The sequence below is a fragment of the Tamandua tetradactyla genome, chromosome 2 (assembly GCF_023851605.1).
Source record: "Tamandua tetradactyla isolate mTamTet1 chromosome 2, mTamTet1.pri, whole genome shotgun sequence".
In the NCBI taxonomy this organism is placed as follows: Eukaryota; Metazoa; Chordata; class Mammalia; order Pilosa; family Myrmecophagidae; genus Tamandua; species Tamandua tetradactyla.
In genome coordinates, this window is record NC_135328.1 from 59,279,663 (window position 1) to 59,295,122 (window position 15,460).

The following is a 15,460-nucleotide window of genomic DNA, read 5'->3' on the forward strand; positions in this document are numbered from 1 at the left end:
GAGGAACTGCCAAACTGTTTTCTAAAGCAGCTGCATTATCAATAAATAATCCCATCAGCAATATAAGAGGGTTCCAATTTCTCCACATCCTTACCAACACTTGTCATTTTCCAGGTTTGTTTCTTTTAATTTTAGCCATTCTGATGGATGAGTAATAGTTAAATAGTATTTCAGATTATAGTTTTGATTTGCATTTCCCTAATGACTAATAATATTAAGTATCTTTTTATCTTCATATTGGCCATTTGTACATCGTCTTTGGAGAAAAGTCTATTCAAGTCCATTGCCCATTTTAAAATGGATTGTTTGCCTTCTTGTTGAGTTGTAGGAGTTCTTTTTTTAGAAGTTCTTTATGTATACTGAGTACTTGGCCCTTACCAGATATATGATTTGCAAATATTTTATCTCAGGCTCTATTTTCATTTTTCTTGATAGTATCCTTTCTACAAAAGTTCTTAATTAAAATGAAGTCCAGTTATCTTTTTTTGTTGTTGTTGTTGTTTCTTGTTATACTTAAGTCTGACTTAAGAAACCATTATTCAAGGTCATGAAGATTTACACCTTTTTTTTTTCCTTCCAAGATTTTTATAGTTTTAGCTCTTACATTTAGGTCTTTGATTCAAGTTAATTTTTGTACATTATGTAAGGTGGGGGAATCCACTTCCAGTTTCATTTTTTTTTTTACATGTGAATATTCATTTGTCTTAGCATTATTTGTTGAAAAGACTATACTTTTTCCATGGAATGTTTTTGGCACCTTGTTGAAAATCAGATGACCATAGATGTGTGGGTTTGTTTCTGAACTATCAATTCTGTTCCTTTGGCCTACTTTTTCTATCCTTATGCCTTTATCACACGGTTTGGATTACTGTAACCTTGTAGTGAGTTTTGAAATTGAGAAATGTGAGTCCTCCAACTTTGTTCATCTTTTTCAAAATTGTTTTTGCTCTTGGGATTCCTTGCAATTCCATATGAATTTTGTGATCAGCTTGCCCATTTCTGCAAAAAAAAAACAAATAAAAAACACTTGGCATTTTGATGGAGGTTGCACTGAATCCATAGATCAATTTGGGGAGTGTGCCATCAACAGTATTGAGTCTTCCAATCCATGAACACATGATGCCTTTATTCAGGTCTTTATTTCTTATAGCAATGTTTTGTAGTTTTCAGTGTACAAGTTTTACTGTTATTTTATTAAATGTATTCCTAAGTAATTTTATTCTTTTTGATCCATTGTAAATGGAATTTTCTTAATTTTACTTTGTGTTTTGCTCATTGCTACTATATGAAAATACAACTATTTTTGCATATTTATCTTTTATCTTACAACTTTGCTGAATTAATTTATTGGCTCTAATAATTGTTTTATGGATTCTTTAGGGTTTTCTTTATATAAGTTCATGTCATCTGTGAAGAGAGGTAGCTTTACTTCTTCCTTTCCAAACTGGATGTCTTTTATTTCTTTTTCTTGCCTAATTGACTTGGCCAGAATTTCCAGTACAATGTTGAAGAGCAGTAGCAATAGCAGACATCTTTGTTTTGTTCCTGATCTTAAAGGAAAAACATTTCATCTTACACCATTAAGTATGATGTTTTTTGTGGGTGTTTTGTAGATGCCCTTTATCAAGTTGAAGAGGTTTCCTTTTATTCCTAGTTTGTTGAGTGTTTTTTTTTTTTTTTTAACATGGAAGGGTGTTGGGTTTTGTCAAATGCTTTTTCTGTATCACTTGAGTTGATCATTTGAGGTTTACCTTCATGCTGTTAATATGATGTGTCACTCTGATTTATCTTTAAATTTTAAGCCAAATTTGCATTCCTGGGATAAATCTCACTTGGGCAATGCATATAATCTTTATAATAACTGCTGGATTTAGTTTACTAGTATTTTGTGGAGGATTTTTTTTTTTAAAGCTTAACAGATTTATTGAGGTGAGGAAGCAGGGAGAAGGTAGGTGGGAGAGCGAAAGGGAGAAAGCAGGTAGGAGCCTGAAAATGATTCCCTCCAGGGGAGCCAACGTAAGGAAAGAGAAAATGGCTCCTGTTGAGGAGTTTTACATCCATGTTTCGGTTTGCTAAAACTGACAAAATCCAATATAACAGAAATGGACTGGCTCTTTTCAATGGGGATTTATAGACTTACTAGCTTATAGTTCTTAGGCCATGAAAATATCCAAATTAAGGCATCAACAGGATGATACCTGGACTCTGAAGACACGCTGCTGGCATCTGGGACACCTCTGTCACAACAGAAGGCACATGGCACGCCTGCTGGTTTCTCTCTTTTCTCCTGGGTTTTTTTGCTTCCAGCTTCTGCCTTTAGTGGCTTCCTTTATGAGCTTCTGAGTGTTTCTCTTTTAGCTTCTTTCTCTCTCTCAGCTTCTCTTTTTTCTCTGGGACCTATTTTTGTGTATTCTCTGTCCTATACCCTCTTAGAAAGGATTCCAGTAACAGGATTAAGATCCACCTGGAGCATGCCTTAACTGAAACAACCTAATCAACAAACAGGTCCTATCCACAATGGGTCTATACCCAAAGGAGTAGATTAACTGATCTTGTCTGAACATGAGGTTTTCTGGGGTACATACAGCTTTGGAACATCACAATTCATATTCACAAAGGACAATGGTCTGTATTTTTCTTTAGTAATGTCTTTGTAAGGCTTTGCTATCAGGGTAATCCTGGACTCATAAAATGAGTTAGGAAATATTTCCTTCTCTTCTATTCTGTGGAAGAATGAGAAAGATTTGTGATAATTCTTTAAACATTTGGTGGAATTCCCCAGTGAAGCCATCTGGTTCTGTGCTTTTCTTTATTGGAAGTTTTTTGATTATCGATTCAATCTAATTAATTGTTTTAATGATATTCAGATTTTCTGTTTCATCTTGAATCAGTTTTGGCAATGTGTATGTTTCTGGGAATTTGTTTCACCTAGGTTATCTAATTCATTGGTATACAAGTATTAACAGTATTCTCTTACAAACCTTTTTATTTCTGTAAGGTTGGTATAATGTCCGCACTTTCATTCCTGACTTTTGTTGAGTTTTCTCTCCTTAATTTTTTCTCTTGGTCAGTCTAGCTAAATGTTTCTGAATTTCTTAATTTTCAAAGAACCAACTGGATTTTGTTGATTCTCTTTCTTTTTCTATTTGCTATTTCATTTATCTCCAGTCTAATCTTTATTATTTTCTTCCTTCTGCTAGCTTTGTGTTTACTTTTCTTATCCTTTTCTAATTTCTTATGTTAGAAGGTCAGGTTATTGATTTCCTATCTTTCTTCTATAATGAAGACATTTACAGCTGTAAATTCCCCCAAGTGCTGTTTCTGTTGCATCCCCTTAGGTTTTAGTATATTCTGTCTTCATTTTCATTCATCCCAAAGTATTTTCTCATTTCTCGTGTGATTTCTCCTTTGACCCATTGGTCATTTAAGAGTATGTGATTTAATTTCCAGATCTTAGTGAATATTCATATTTCCTTGTTATTGATTACTAATTTCATTCCATTTTCAAAGAAGATGTAATGGATGATTGTCATCTTGGTAAGTTTATTGGAACTTGTTTTATGGCCTAAAATATGATCTGTCCTGGAGACTGTTCCGGGTGCACTTGAGAAGAATGTGTGGTGTTTTATAGTGTTGAAAACTTCTGTTTCCTTGCTCATCTTCTGTCTAGTGTCTACCTATTATTGAAGCCTCCAATTATTATTGTTCAACTATTTTGCCCTTCTTTTTTTTTTTTTTAACTTTTTTTATTGTATAAAAATAAAAAAGCAGTAGTACTCAAAGCACTCTTGAACAAGTGGTTACGTGACAGATCCCAGAGTTTATCATGGGCTACCATACAATCCTCTCATATTTTTCCTTCTAGTTGCTCTAGAATATAGGAGGCTAGAGGGCTTAAATAATTTTTTATCATCACAATCGCCTTTTTTTCCCTTTTTTTTTGTGAACAATAACATATATACAAAAAAAGCTACAAATTTCAAAGCACAGCACCACAATTAGTTGTAGAACATATTTCAGTTTTGACATGGGTTACAGTTTCACATTTTAGGTTTTTATTTCTAGCTGCTCTAAACTACTGAAGACAAAAATATATCAATTTAATGATCAGCATTCATATTAATTTGTTAAGTCCTATCATCTATGTATAATTAAGCCATCACCTTTGATATTTCATCACCTCTCTTTGGGGTTGTTTGGGTTATGGCATTTCTAAATTTTTGATATTGGAAGGGTCTGTAGAGTTTTACTTCTTCCTTTCCAATTTGGATGCCTTTTATTTCTTTGTCCTGCCTGATTGCTCTAGCTAGAACTTCTAGCACAATGTTGAATAATAGTAGTGACAATGGGCATCCTTGTTTTGTACCTGATCTTAGGGGAAGGCTTTCCTTTACTTGCCTATTTGCTCTGGCTAAAACTTCCAGTACAGTGTTGAGTAATAGTGGTGACAGTAGGTATCCTTGTTTTGTTCCTGATCTTAGAAGGAAAGCTTTCAGGCTTTCACCATTGAGTAGGAGGTTAGCTGTAGGTTTTTCATATCATGTCAAGGCAGTTTCCTTCTATTCCTAGTTTTCTAAGTGTTTTTTTTTTTGGTTGTTGTTTGTTTGTTTGAAATCAAGAACAGGTGCTGGATTTGTCCAAATGGCTTCTGTGCATGACCCTGAGATGATCATTTGGCTTTTTTTTTCTTTTATTCTTTTAATGTGCTTTATTACATCAGTTGATTTTCTTACGCTGAACTACCCATGCATACCTGGGATTTATCCCACTTGATAATGGTGTATAATTCTTTGAATATGCAGTTGACCCCCTTGGTTGAAGGTTACCTCCAGGCATTGTGCTTACATGGTTGACTCGGATCTTACTGTATTGGAAAAGCTTTGGTGTAGAAAGTAGAAAGTTTGAGGTGGAAATGCTGTCAACACAAGGTGAGTCTGAGCTTGCACTGATCTGCCTACCATAGCTATTATTGAAATCAGAGTAAGCCAAGCAGATGTGACACAGGGCACCAGAGGGTCTACTAAAAAGACTTCCTTCAGAATTGTTGCAAATAATATTTTGGTATTTAATAGGTAAGCTTTAGCTATCTAGAAAAACAGGCATTTTATAGAGCTTCACGTTCCAAAGCTATGCTTAACAGATGAGAATTGCCTTATGTTTTTCTATATCAGGTGAACAGCCACAGCAATGATTTTTGTTCCCCTGTAGGAATTGGTGGTGGAATAATCCATCAGCATGAATTGATCCATGGAAGCTCCTTCTGTGCTGCAGAACTCGGCCACCTTGTTGTGTCTTTGGATGGACCTGATTGTTCATGTGGAAGCCATGGGTGTATTGAAGCATATGCCTCTGGAATGGCCTTGCAGAGAGAAGCAAAAAAACTACATGATGGTTGGTTTCTTTTTCCTAAGAAATTAAATAGCCAAATGGTAGACAAGCCCTTTAAAGAAGGAATAAATGGATGAACACGTTAATATTTTTAAACCATGAGAGAGGTTTGAATCAAAGTTGTTTCTGGACATGTTATGAAAATCAGGACATCTTCTGACGTCCTGACTAATACAAGAGTCAGTTAACATCCTTATAAAATAGTGTGCCAAGTGCAGTGAGAAAAATGGCTAAGGAATGTAGATGTTTAAGGACACCAGAGTTCCCTCGCTGCCCTCTCCTTTGGAACAGGGAGTGTTAGTGCCATCCTGGGGACTGAGAGTCAGAGGATGAGTGAAATTAGCCCAGCAAGTTTGGATGGCTAAGGGACCTCCTGTAGGAGGCATGGGAAATTGGTGCTGTACAGAAATGTAAGGCAGGTTATAGAGTAGCAAGAAGTTCAGCAGGACCAGCAGGTAATGGAGAAGCCATTAACAGACATGGTTATATTTGAATTTCAGATTTTTCACTAAACTGTAACTTCATGTTTTTTGGGAGCAAGTGATAGTTGAATGTAGGATGTCTTTAAGTGGGACAGTTCTAGAGGCACTTCCACTTTTCTGGTTGGACAACTCAGGATTGAGAATTTAAGAAGAGGAAAAGCTTTTGGCAGAAGATGATAGTTGGGTGCTGTGCTGGTTTGACTCTGTTATGAACCCCAGAAAAGCCTGTTTTAATCCTGATATAATCTCGTGGAAACAGCTATTTCTTTTAATCCTGATTCAATATTGTACTTTGGAAACTTTTGATTAGATTATCTCCATGGAGATGTGATGTGCGCAATTGTGGATATGCCCTTTGGATTAGATGGAGTTGTGACTCCACCCATTCCAGGTGGGTCTTAATTAGTTTACTAGAGTCCTTTAAAAGAGGGAATATTTTGGAGAGAACTCAGAGCAGAGCAGATGCACATGCTTGGAGAACAGCTACTTCAGAGACACAGATGTTTGGAGATATTTGGAGTGCCCACAGAGAGAGAAGATGCTGAGACATGGGCAAAGCTCAGCAGACGTCACCATGTGCCTTCCCATGAGATGCTAAGCAAGCTTTTTTTTTTTTGCATTTTTTTTTGGGGGGGGGTGCGTTGTCCGGGAATTGAACCTGGGTCTCCCACATGGAAGGTGAGCATTCTACCACTGAACCACCAAAGCAAGCTTTTTGAACCCAGAGTTGTGTCCAGAGTTGTGAGTGAAAGCCCACAGATGCTTAGAAACTGCTGGCGTCAGAAGATGGAAGCAATGAACCAGGAACAAGGACCAGCAGATAAGGCATAAAACATGCCTTCCCAGCTGACGAAGTGTTCAGAAAAGCCATCAGCCTTTCCTGAGTGAAGGTAACCTCTTGTTGTTGCCTTAATTTGGATACTTTTACTTCCTTAAAACTATACATTTGTAACTTATTAAATTCCCTTTATAAATACCATTCCTTTTCTGGTATATTGCTTTCTGGCAGCATTAGTGCATTAGCATACTAATACAGATTCTGGTACCAGGAAAGTGTGGTGCTGCTGTGGTTCGCAATTACCAAACATGTTAGAACAGCTTTTTAAATGGATAAAGGGAGATTATGGAAGAGTTGTGAGCGTCTTGATAGAGAAGGCCTAGAATGCTCTGAAGAGACTGTTGGTAGAAATAGGGACTGTAAGGATACTTCCAGTTCCAAACATACATTAGATGCTTACTAAATATGTTCTTAATGAAATTGAAAGACTGAAATGATGAATGTGTCATTGCAAACTGGAAGGAAGGCATTTTTTGTGGATGGGAGGCAAAATCTGAGAGTGATGAATTTGGACATTTAGCAGAGGAGGTTTCCAAGCTAAATGTGGAAGGTGCAGTCTGGCTGTTCCTTACAGCTTGTAGCAAAATACAACAGGAGAGAGATTAGTTGAGAACTGAACTCTTGTGCAAAGAAAACAGAAATTTGTGGTCTGGAAAATTCTGGGCTTCCAGAACGTGACAAGTGAGGATTTAATCAAACATGGAACCAGTTAGCCATTTCAGGAGAAGCCGGAATTGGAAATGGAGTTATCCAGAAAGGATTTGTGGAAAGTCCTATTATCTGATGGTTATGATCTCTGCATACTACATAGAGAACCAACAAGAGTGTTGCAAGATCTTTATAAATGAACTACTGCCAGTCTGGACTAAAAGGGACAGAAAAGGGACAAACTGAAGGAAAAGTGGCTTCAGAGGCAGAACCATGGAAGCTAAGGTCTGGAGACAAGAAATCTTGGGCCAGGAGAGCAGACTCACCCATACACGTGGAGAGGGTGAGTTTACCCTGGAAACAAGAGGGCGGGCTTTCCATCTCAATGCTCAGTAAGAGTTTTGCCCACCCAGGCCTTAGAGAGGGGGAAGCGCATAAACCAGGAATTGCCACCCCATTCTGGAGGGGCTGAGCCTGTGCCCTGGAAATGGCAGAGATCTGGGTGCTCCCCAAAGCAAGAAAAAGGTGGTCTCACCCAACGCACCCCAGTGTTGCAACTCACCCCAGTATCTGGAGAGAGCAAGGCTGCTGTGTAGGCCCTTGGAAAGGGTGGGATTGCTGCTTTCTAAGCCTTGAGGATAAATGGTTTTTTGAAATCCAGTGGAGTTTTCCCAGCAGGTTTTCAGAACTGTTTGTGTCTGTGACCTGTTTACCTATCAATTTCTCCCTATGGTAATAGATACATGTATCCTATAACAGTCCCCTCTTGGTATATTGGCAGGAGATAACTTGTTCTGAATTTCATAGGTCCAGAGCCAGAGGAGAATTTTTACCTTAGAACACATCATGCCTGTAGCTGACTTTGATTAGATTTTTTACTGTTTGTACTTTGTATTGCCTTTGTATTTTATTGAAATTGTTTAAGACTTTTGTGAAATTGTGATGAAGTCAATGTATTTTGTATACGGAAAGAACATTCCAGAGGGTGGAATGTGCCAGTTTGAATCCTGATCTAATCTTGTGGGAGCAGCTGTTTCTTTTAATGCTAATTCAGCATCGTAGCTTGGAAACTTTTGATTAGATTATCTACACGGAGTTGTGGTTTGCCCAATTGTTGGTGTGACCTTTTGATTAGATGGAGATGTGGCTCCACCCATTCCAGGTAGATCTTGATTAGTTTATTGGAGTCCTTTAAAAGAGGGAACATTTTGGAGAAAGCTCAGAGCAGAGCAGATGCACATGCTTGGAGAACAGTTACTTTAGAGACACTGATGTTTGGAGATGCTTGGAGTGCCCAGAGAGAGAAGATGCCAAGTAATGGGTAGAGCCCAGCAAAATGTCACCATGTGCCTTCCCATGAGATGCTAAACAATCTTGAACCAGAGTTGTGGCCCACAGTTTGTGAGTGAAGGCCCACAGACACTTAGAGAGGAAACTACTGGCATCAGAAGATGGAAGCAATGAACCAGGACAAGGACCAGCAGACTTCAGCCACATTCCTTCCCAGCTAACAGAGGGGTTCAGAAAAACTCCTCAGCCTTTCTTGAGTGAAGGTAACCTCTTACTGTTGCCTTAATTTGGACACTTTCACTTCCTTAGAACTATTGAATTGTAACTTATTAAATTCCCTTTATAAATGCCTTCCTTTTCTGGTATACTGCTTTCTGGCAGCATTAGCAAACTAATACAGGTGTCAAGTGGAAATGCCTAGGGGTCTGTTGCTCTGGAGAAATTACCGGGCATGAGATAAGGATTTGAGATCAGCTGTGAGGTAGAAGGCTAAACCTCTGAATAAAACCGAGGGAGTGAGTCAAAAAGAGTGAATTGAGAAACATCAACATCTGAGGGGCAGGGAGAAAGATGAGAAGAAAGTGAGAAAAATACAATGACAGAAGCTAAAAAGAGAAGAGTATTTCAAGGAAGGAGTAGCCAATAGTGTCAAATGTTATAAGTAAGAGAAAATTTAAAAATGTTTATTGGATTTGGCCATGGGAATGTCATCTGAATCCTTTAAGACTATTTCTCAACTTTTTAATTTTATCACTCTCATAAGGAGCCTGGTTAGCTTTTTTTTCCTAATTACCACAACCCTTTCCCCTACTATGGATTTTTTTTTTATACCACCTCAGTCTTTATTGTATATCTTTCCTTCTAATTTCACTTGTGCCCCCAGCTCTCCTCTCTCTGTCATTCTCACATTCAGCTTCATTCAGTGTTCTAACATTACTGTATTACAGTTAGCCTACCATGGATTTTTAAAACCACATCTGTGCTTTATACATAAAAAGAATAAGTTTTGTTTTGCCCTGAAGAACTAATTTTTGTCTTTGGGAGCAACTGTCTTAAAGAAGTTCCAGTCAAGTAGTAAGAACAGAAGCCTAACTACACTGAAATAGCTGGGTAAGGTGCTTAAAAAATATGGAATTCTGGGCGGGCCACGGTGGCTGAGCAGGCAGAGTTCTCGCCTGCCATGCCGGAGACCCAGGTTTGATTCCCGGTGCCTACCCATGCAAGAAAAAAAAAAAAAAAGGAATTCTAGAGCACATGCTGATGGAAAGGAGACAGAGGGGAAGAATGTGAAGGTTGTGAAAATGCAAGAGAGAAAAAGAAAAAAGTCCTTAGTAAAGTCCCAGAGTTCCAAGGCCCAGACAGAAAAGTAATCTTAGGAGCGGGAAAGGAGGAGTAAAGATATACAAACACAGTTAGGTATTATAGGTGGGGGACAGAAAAGTAGGGGAATCCCTGCCTGGTGGTGTCCTTTATCGGTAAAAAGTATGTAAATCTATTGTTGTGTGTGTTGGGGGGGAGGGAATGATTTTAGGGGGAGCGGGTAGGTTTGAGAAACTGGTGAGGGTTCAGAAGAGCAATGAGGAAGAATGAGAACCCACCAGGGCAGCCTTGAGAGCCCAGGGAAGACAGGAGCACCACCAAGTGGTGTCTAGGTAGCAGTCTACATGACTGGGGAATTTTTTCCCACTAGAGCCCAAGGATAGCAGCAGATTAGGACCGTGGATTGAACTGGGTTGGTGACTGATAGAGTGAGTGTGGCAGAAAACAAGCACTATAGGTAAAAAAATGATCATGATGAATATGCAACTATGTGATGATATTGTGAATTACTGATTATATATATAGAACGGAATGATCAAAAGTTACGAATGTTTGCGTTTGGTATTTTTTGGTATTTTAAAAAAAATTTAAAAATTAATAATAAAAAAAGAACTATAGGTAACAACAGAGGTACCTACTGTTTATTGAGCATTTATTCTGGTTAGCACTTAGCCAAATCCTTATTTCCAATATCTCATGTAATCCTTAAAACAACCCTATAAAGGTAGGTACTGTTACCTCCAGTCTTATAAAAAGGAATAGACACACATATAAAGGTTAAGTGGACAGAGTCATGAAGCTAGTCATGGCAGAGCTGAGAACTGAACCCAGGACAGTGTGTGGCATTTCTTAGCCACTAGGTTACATCTTCATAAAATGCAGGGCACTGGCAAGTCCTACAACATTGCATTTGGTATGGATGAAGAAGGAGTGAATGGAAGACAAATCTGATAATTTGAGAAAAAAGAACATTTCAGGGACTCTATATTGGAAGTGAGAAGTGAGGGAGCAGAAAGGTAGGAGACTATGGTTAGGGTTGAAGATTTTCAAGTTAGGGAAATTCTGGATTAGATATAAACATGGAGCAAGAGGGTAGCAATGTATAGGGATGTTTGTTAATGATAACAGTCTTTGCCAATGTGAAAAGGAAACTTTGTCTTCCTACTTGGGGTCTTGCTGCCCACAGGCATCCCTGTAAGCGTGGCCTCCCCAGAGGGCCGCCTGTAGCTAATTAATGACTGCTTCTCCTTCTCACCTCTGCTAAAACAGAAGACCTGCTCTTGGTGGAAGGGATGTCAGTGCCAAAGGAGGAAGCCGTGAATGCGCTCCACCTCATCCAAGCTGCAAAACTTGGCAATGCCAAGGCCCAGAGCATCTTACGAACAGGTGAGTGTGTGACTCTCAGGAGCTCTGGCATCAGGGTGGGTCTCACACATTCCAAGGTTCCTGCCAGGCTGGAAGATACCCAACTTGTCTCAAGGGACCAGTGCTCTGGAATATCTGACCAGAGATATTTTTCTTGTTTACTGAGAGAGAAAAAGGGAATTACATTCAAGATATTTGGCACCATTGCCTTTTTTTCTTGGCATGGACAGACTCCAGGAATCAAACCCAGGTCTCTGGCATGGCAGGTGAGAATTTTGCCACTGAGCCACCGTTGCATCACCCACCATTGCCTTTTTAAATAGGTTTTTTTTTGTTTTATAACTATGAAAATAATACGTTTATTTTTTTTTAGAGAAATAGGGACTAGTAAGAACTTAGTGTTTTACCATCCAAAGATATCCAGTAAACATTTCCTTCCAGTCTATTAATTTTTAATATAGTTTAAATCAAATAATATAGTATATATGTTTAATTTTATATCCTGCTTTTTTCACTTCGAAGTATAACATGATCGTTTTCTCATATTAAGAATAAATCATCGGTGGCTCAGCAGGCAGAGTTCTCGCCTGCCATGCCAGAGACCCAGGCTCAATTCCTGATGCCTGCCCATGCAAAAAAAATAAAAAGAATAAATCATGATAGTGGTCAATGAGAGGGAGGGGTAAGGGGTATGGCATGTATGAGTTTTTTCTTTCTTTTGCTGGAGAGATGCAAATGTTCAAAAAAATGATCATGGTGATGAGTACACAACTATGTGATGATATTGTGAGCCATTGATAGTAACCATGTCAAGAATGTTTGTATGTTTGTTGTTCATAATAAAAATATAAATTAAAAAACACAAAACTAAATAACTAAATAATGTTGCTATGAACATCAGAGTGAAAAAAAAAATAAATCATGAATGTTTCTAAAGTTCCACTTTCCATTACATAGTGTAAATGTATTTAACCTCCTGGCTGCTTTTTTCCATTTTGTTGTTTTTTGATTTTCCCCCAAAACTAATTTTTGTTTATTTAGCTGGAACGGCTTTGGGTCTTGGAATTGTGAACATCCTCCACACTATGAATCCTTCCCTTGTGATCCTCTCTGGAATCCTTGCCAGTCACTATATCCACATTGTCAAAGATGTCATCCGCCAGCAAGCCTTGTCCTCAGTTCAGGACGTGGATGTGGTGGTTTCGAATTTGGTTGACCCTGCCCTGCTTGGTGCTGCCAGCATGGTCCTGGACTACACAACTCGCAGGATCTACTAGGCATCCCAGGAGGAAACCTGGAGAGAGATTCCACAGCTACTTCATGAAATCAGATCTTGTCTTTTTTGATGAGCATTTTTTAAAAAGCAGATTTGGAATTTAATTGCAGGTGACTTTGGCAAAGAAATGGGCATTTTAATTTTTTGTCTCCTTTTCTAAAGTCACCTTTCCCAACCCAAGTTTTGTAGATGCTGCTCTTTCTGACTTTTTTCTATTTAGTGATAATTTCAGCTTGAACCTTCTAAGTACAGTCACAGTTCTCTGTGCCAAAAATTGCTACAACAGTGACAAGGAAGTCTTCGAAATCTGCTTACTGGATATACTGCTCAAACCCACAGGCCTTGCTTGGGACGTAAGCGTGTTAGTGGAGTTTGGATTAATAAGTCCATACCCCTCGAACCCCAAATTTGGATCAGAAATAGGGGTCAGGGAATAGAAGGAAATCTTACCATGAAAGGCTTGACTATTTTTTTTTAATGCTTTATTGATGTATTTTTAAAATATACAATTTGATAAGCTTTGACATATGTATACCTGTGAAACAATCACAATCAAGACATTGGACATATCTGTCAACATCCCTTCCCTCACATGCGAATATCATTTTTTGAAGGATGTTATTTGGTATTTCTAGCACAATTTGTGAGACTTTACACCAGGAATCTGAATTACGATGTTTTTGTCCTCATCTTCCTAGGGATAGGTGAAAAACAGTGGGATTTATAGCCTCTGGAAAGAGATTGCCCTAAAAGGATCTTTACTACTGGAAAGGAGACACCTCTCCCTCCATCAGTTTTTCATACTAGGTTGAAAAATTACCTTAGATCAATTATTAAGGCTGTGTTTGTATGGGTTATAACTAGAGCCCAGATCCATGAGTCTGAATTCTGGCCGAATAAGATCCCATGCTTCCACGGTATCAAACTACAAAGGCTATCAATTGCAACTGGAAAAAAATACTTAAAGTCACCATTTATTAAGTGCCTACTGTGTGCTAGGCTCTGAACTAGGGTGCTTCATATACGTTATTCTAAATTCTCATAACTCATAAGGTAGGTTTTTAAATGCCCATTTATAAGCCAAAATCAAAGGCTTAGTGTGTTTAAGTATTGTGTTTGACACTGTGGCTAGTGAGTCTTAGAGACAGGATTTGACTCTGATCCATCTGTGCTTTTTCTGCTAAGCCACACAAGCTTACTTGAGAAACACTTTCAAAATGCAAATATATTCTAATATATTCCAGGCTACCAAAAGCTTTAATAAGAATACTTTACTTGCAGTTGACTCAATTTATCTTTGACCCTATTTTGTCAGCTGTGAATTTAATCAAACATTTCTGTCTGCTAGACTTTATGCTACATTATGTGGTCTAGAAATGTGACAGGTTTTTATAGGGTACTTTTAGTTTATCTAAAAAACCATATGCCTGTTTCAAATTGTTTCTTTTATTTTAGGAAAACCTGAGAGTTTCTACATTGTGTTGCTTCAGCATTATAAAATAAATGAAGGAATCTATATTGTACTTGAGGTGCCTTCCTTCCTGGTGGGTTAATGTGAAAAATAATTCTTAGGAGCTCTACCAACCCTTAAATAACCTGTGGCCCTGGTGATTGTTGAAACAATCCACAGTAATTCTGGAGAAGGAAGCTAGTCTGCTCAGCCATCACCATCAGGGATAAGATCCTGTACTATGAAGGGGCATCAGTCATTCCTTGGTGAAATCTACACTTTGTTCTATACATCCAACAATTGCACAGCTAGCAGGTTTCATGCCAAATATTTGAAAGGATGGTTCTGAATCTAAAAACACATGTTGTTTTTATTAAACTCATGGAAAGGCTAATATATTACAACATAAATTATTACATATGGTTAAATAATCACATCTTAATTTATTTTAATGTATTATTTTCTGTACTGTTCTGAGCCAAATTCTAAAGAAAAAATAAATACATTTCTTTGTGGAAATCCTCACATTGTATTGTTTTGCTCTTAACTCACCAGCTAAAAAGCATTTCCCTTCTTTAGTTTTGTTTTGAAGGTTACACTTTCTTTAAAGCATCTCATATTATAGATTTAATACAAAAATATTTAATAGATAGCATTGTTATGTAACACTTAGAATTTGACATAAATAGCAGTGGCCCCAAGGAAGGTTTGAAATTAGATGCTGAACACCCCGAGTCCTTAGACCACTCCCTCCTTTTTATGGAGTATAGGGAACATAGGTATTATACGCCATCCCAAGTTGTAGATAACAGCATGTCCAACAGAGTGTTCTATGATGATGGAAATGTAGAATCTGTACTACCCAACTTGGACGCTGCCTAACCACATGAGTTTTGAGTATGTGAAATGTGACTAGGGCTAGAAATGTTATTTTTAATTTTTTAATTTAAACTTAAATAGCTACATGTGGCTAGAACCCACTCTATTGCACAGATAGCACAGGTTGAGATGAGGGTGTTGTAACAGAAATATGATCAAAGTCATAGGGATGGCACAGACCCCCACGTGTGCTAAGGGAATCAAAGTAAAGGGGCCGGCCACACACTGACATCTTGACTCAGGTTTCCTGGTTGAATCCAAAGGAGAAAGATCCTACTATGGTCTACATACCCCAGGCAGACCTCTGTTAAAACACACTAAGATCGTAGACTAAGGGACAGTGACCAACAAGAGCCCATCTGGGAGAAAATGTCTAGGTTGGCGAGCACTGTGTTAGGTGGATAGTAAGGGACTTTTAGTCATGGACTGCCCTTTTCAAATCAAAGTTTCCATAAAATCTTACCACAGAAAAAGATTTTCATTCAAAGCATAGGTGAGAGTCCCATGCCTTTAGTGGCTTTAGT

At 38.1% G+C, this 15,460-nt stretch overlaps 1 protein-coding gene across 6 annotated transcripts in view; it reads left to right on the forward strand.

The window, feature by feature from the left end:
- The window catches only part of GNE (glucosamine (UDP-N-acetyl)-2-epimerase/N-acetylmannosamine kinase), a 76,540-nt gene extending 61,964 nt beyond the window's left edge, over positions 1-14,576 (forward strand). For 5 of the 6 annotated variants that reach the window (XM_077147717.1, XM_077147719.1, XM_077147721.1 and 2 more), the window contains 4 exons: positions 5,209-5,391; positions 6,181-6,261; positions 11,236-11,352; positions 12,373-14,576. In XM_077147717.1, coding sequence (XP_077003832.1) covers positions 5,209-5,391; positions 6,181-6,261; positions 11,236-11,352; positions 12,373-12,608 — 617 coding nt within the window. In that variant the 3' untranslated portion in view covers positions 12,609-14,576. The remainder of the gene's footprint in view (positions 1-5,208; positions 5,392-6,180; positions 6,262-11,235; positions 11,353-12,372) is intronic. The other variant, XM_077147718.1, reaches the window with a different exon arrangement.
- The last annotated feature ends 884 nt before the right edge of the window (positions 14,577-15,460 follow it).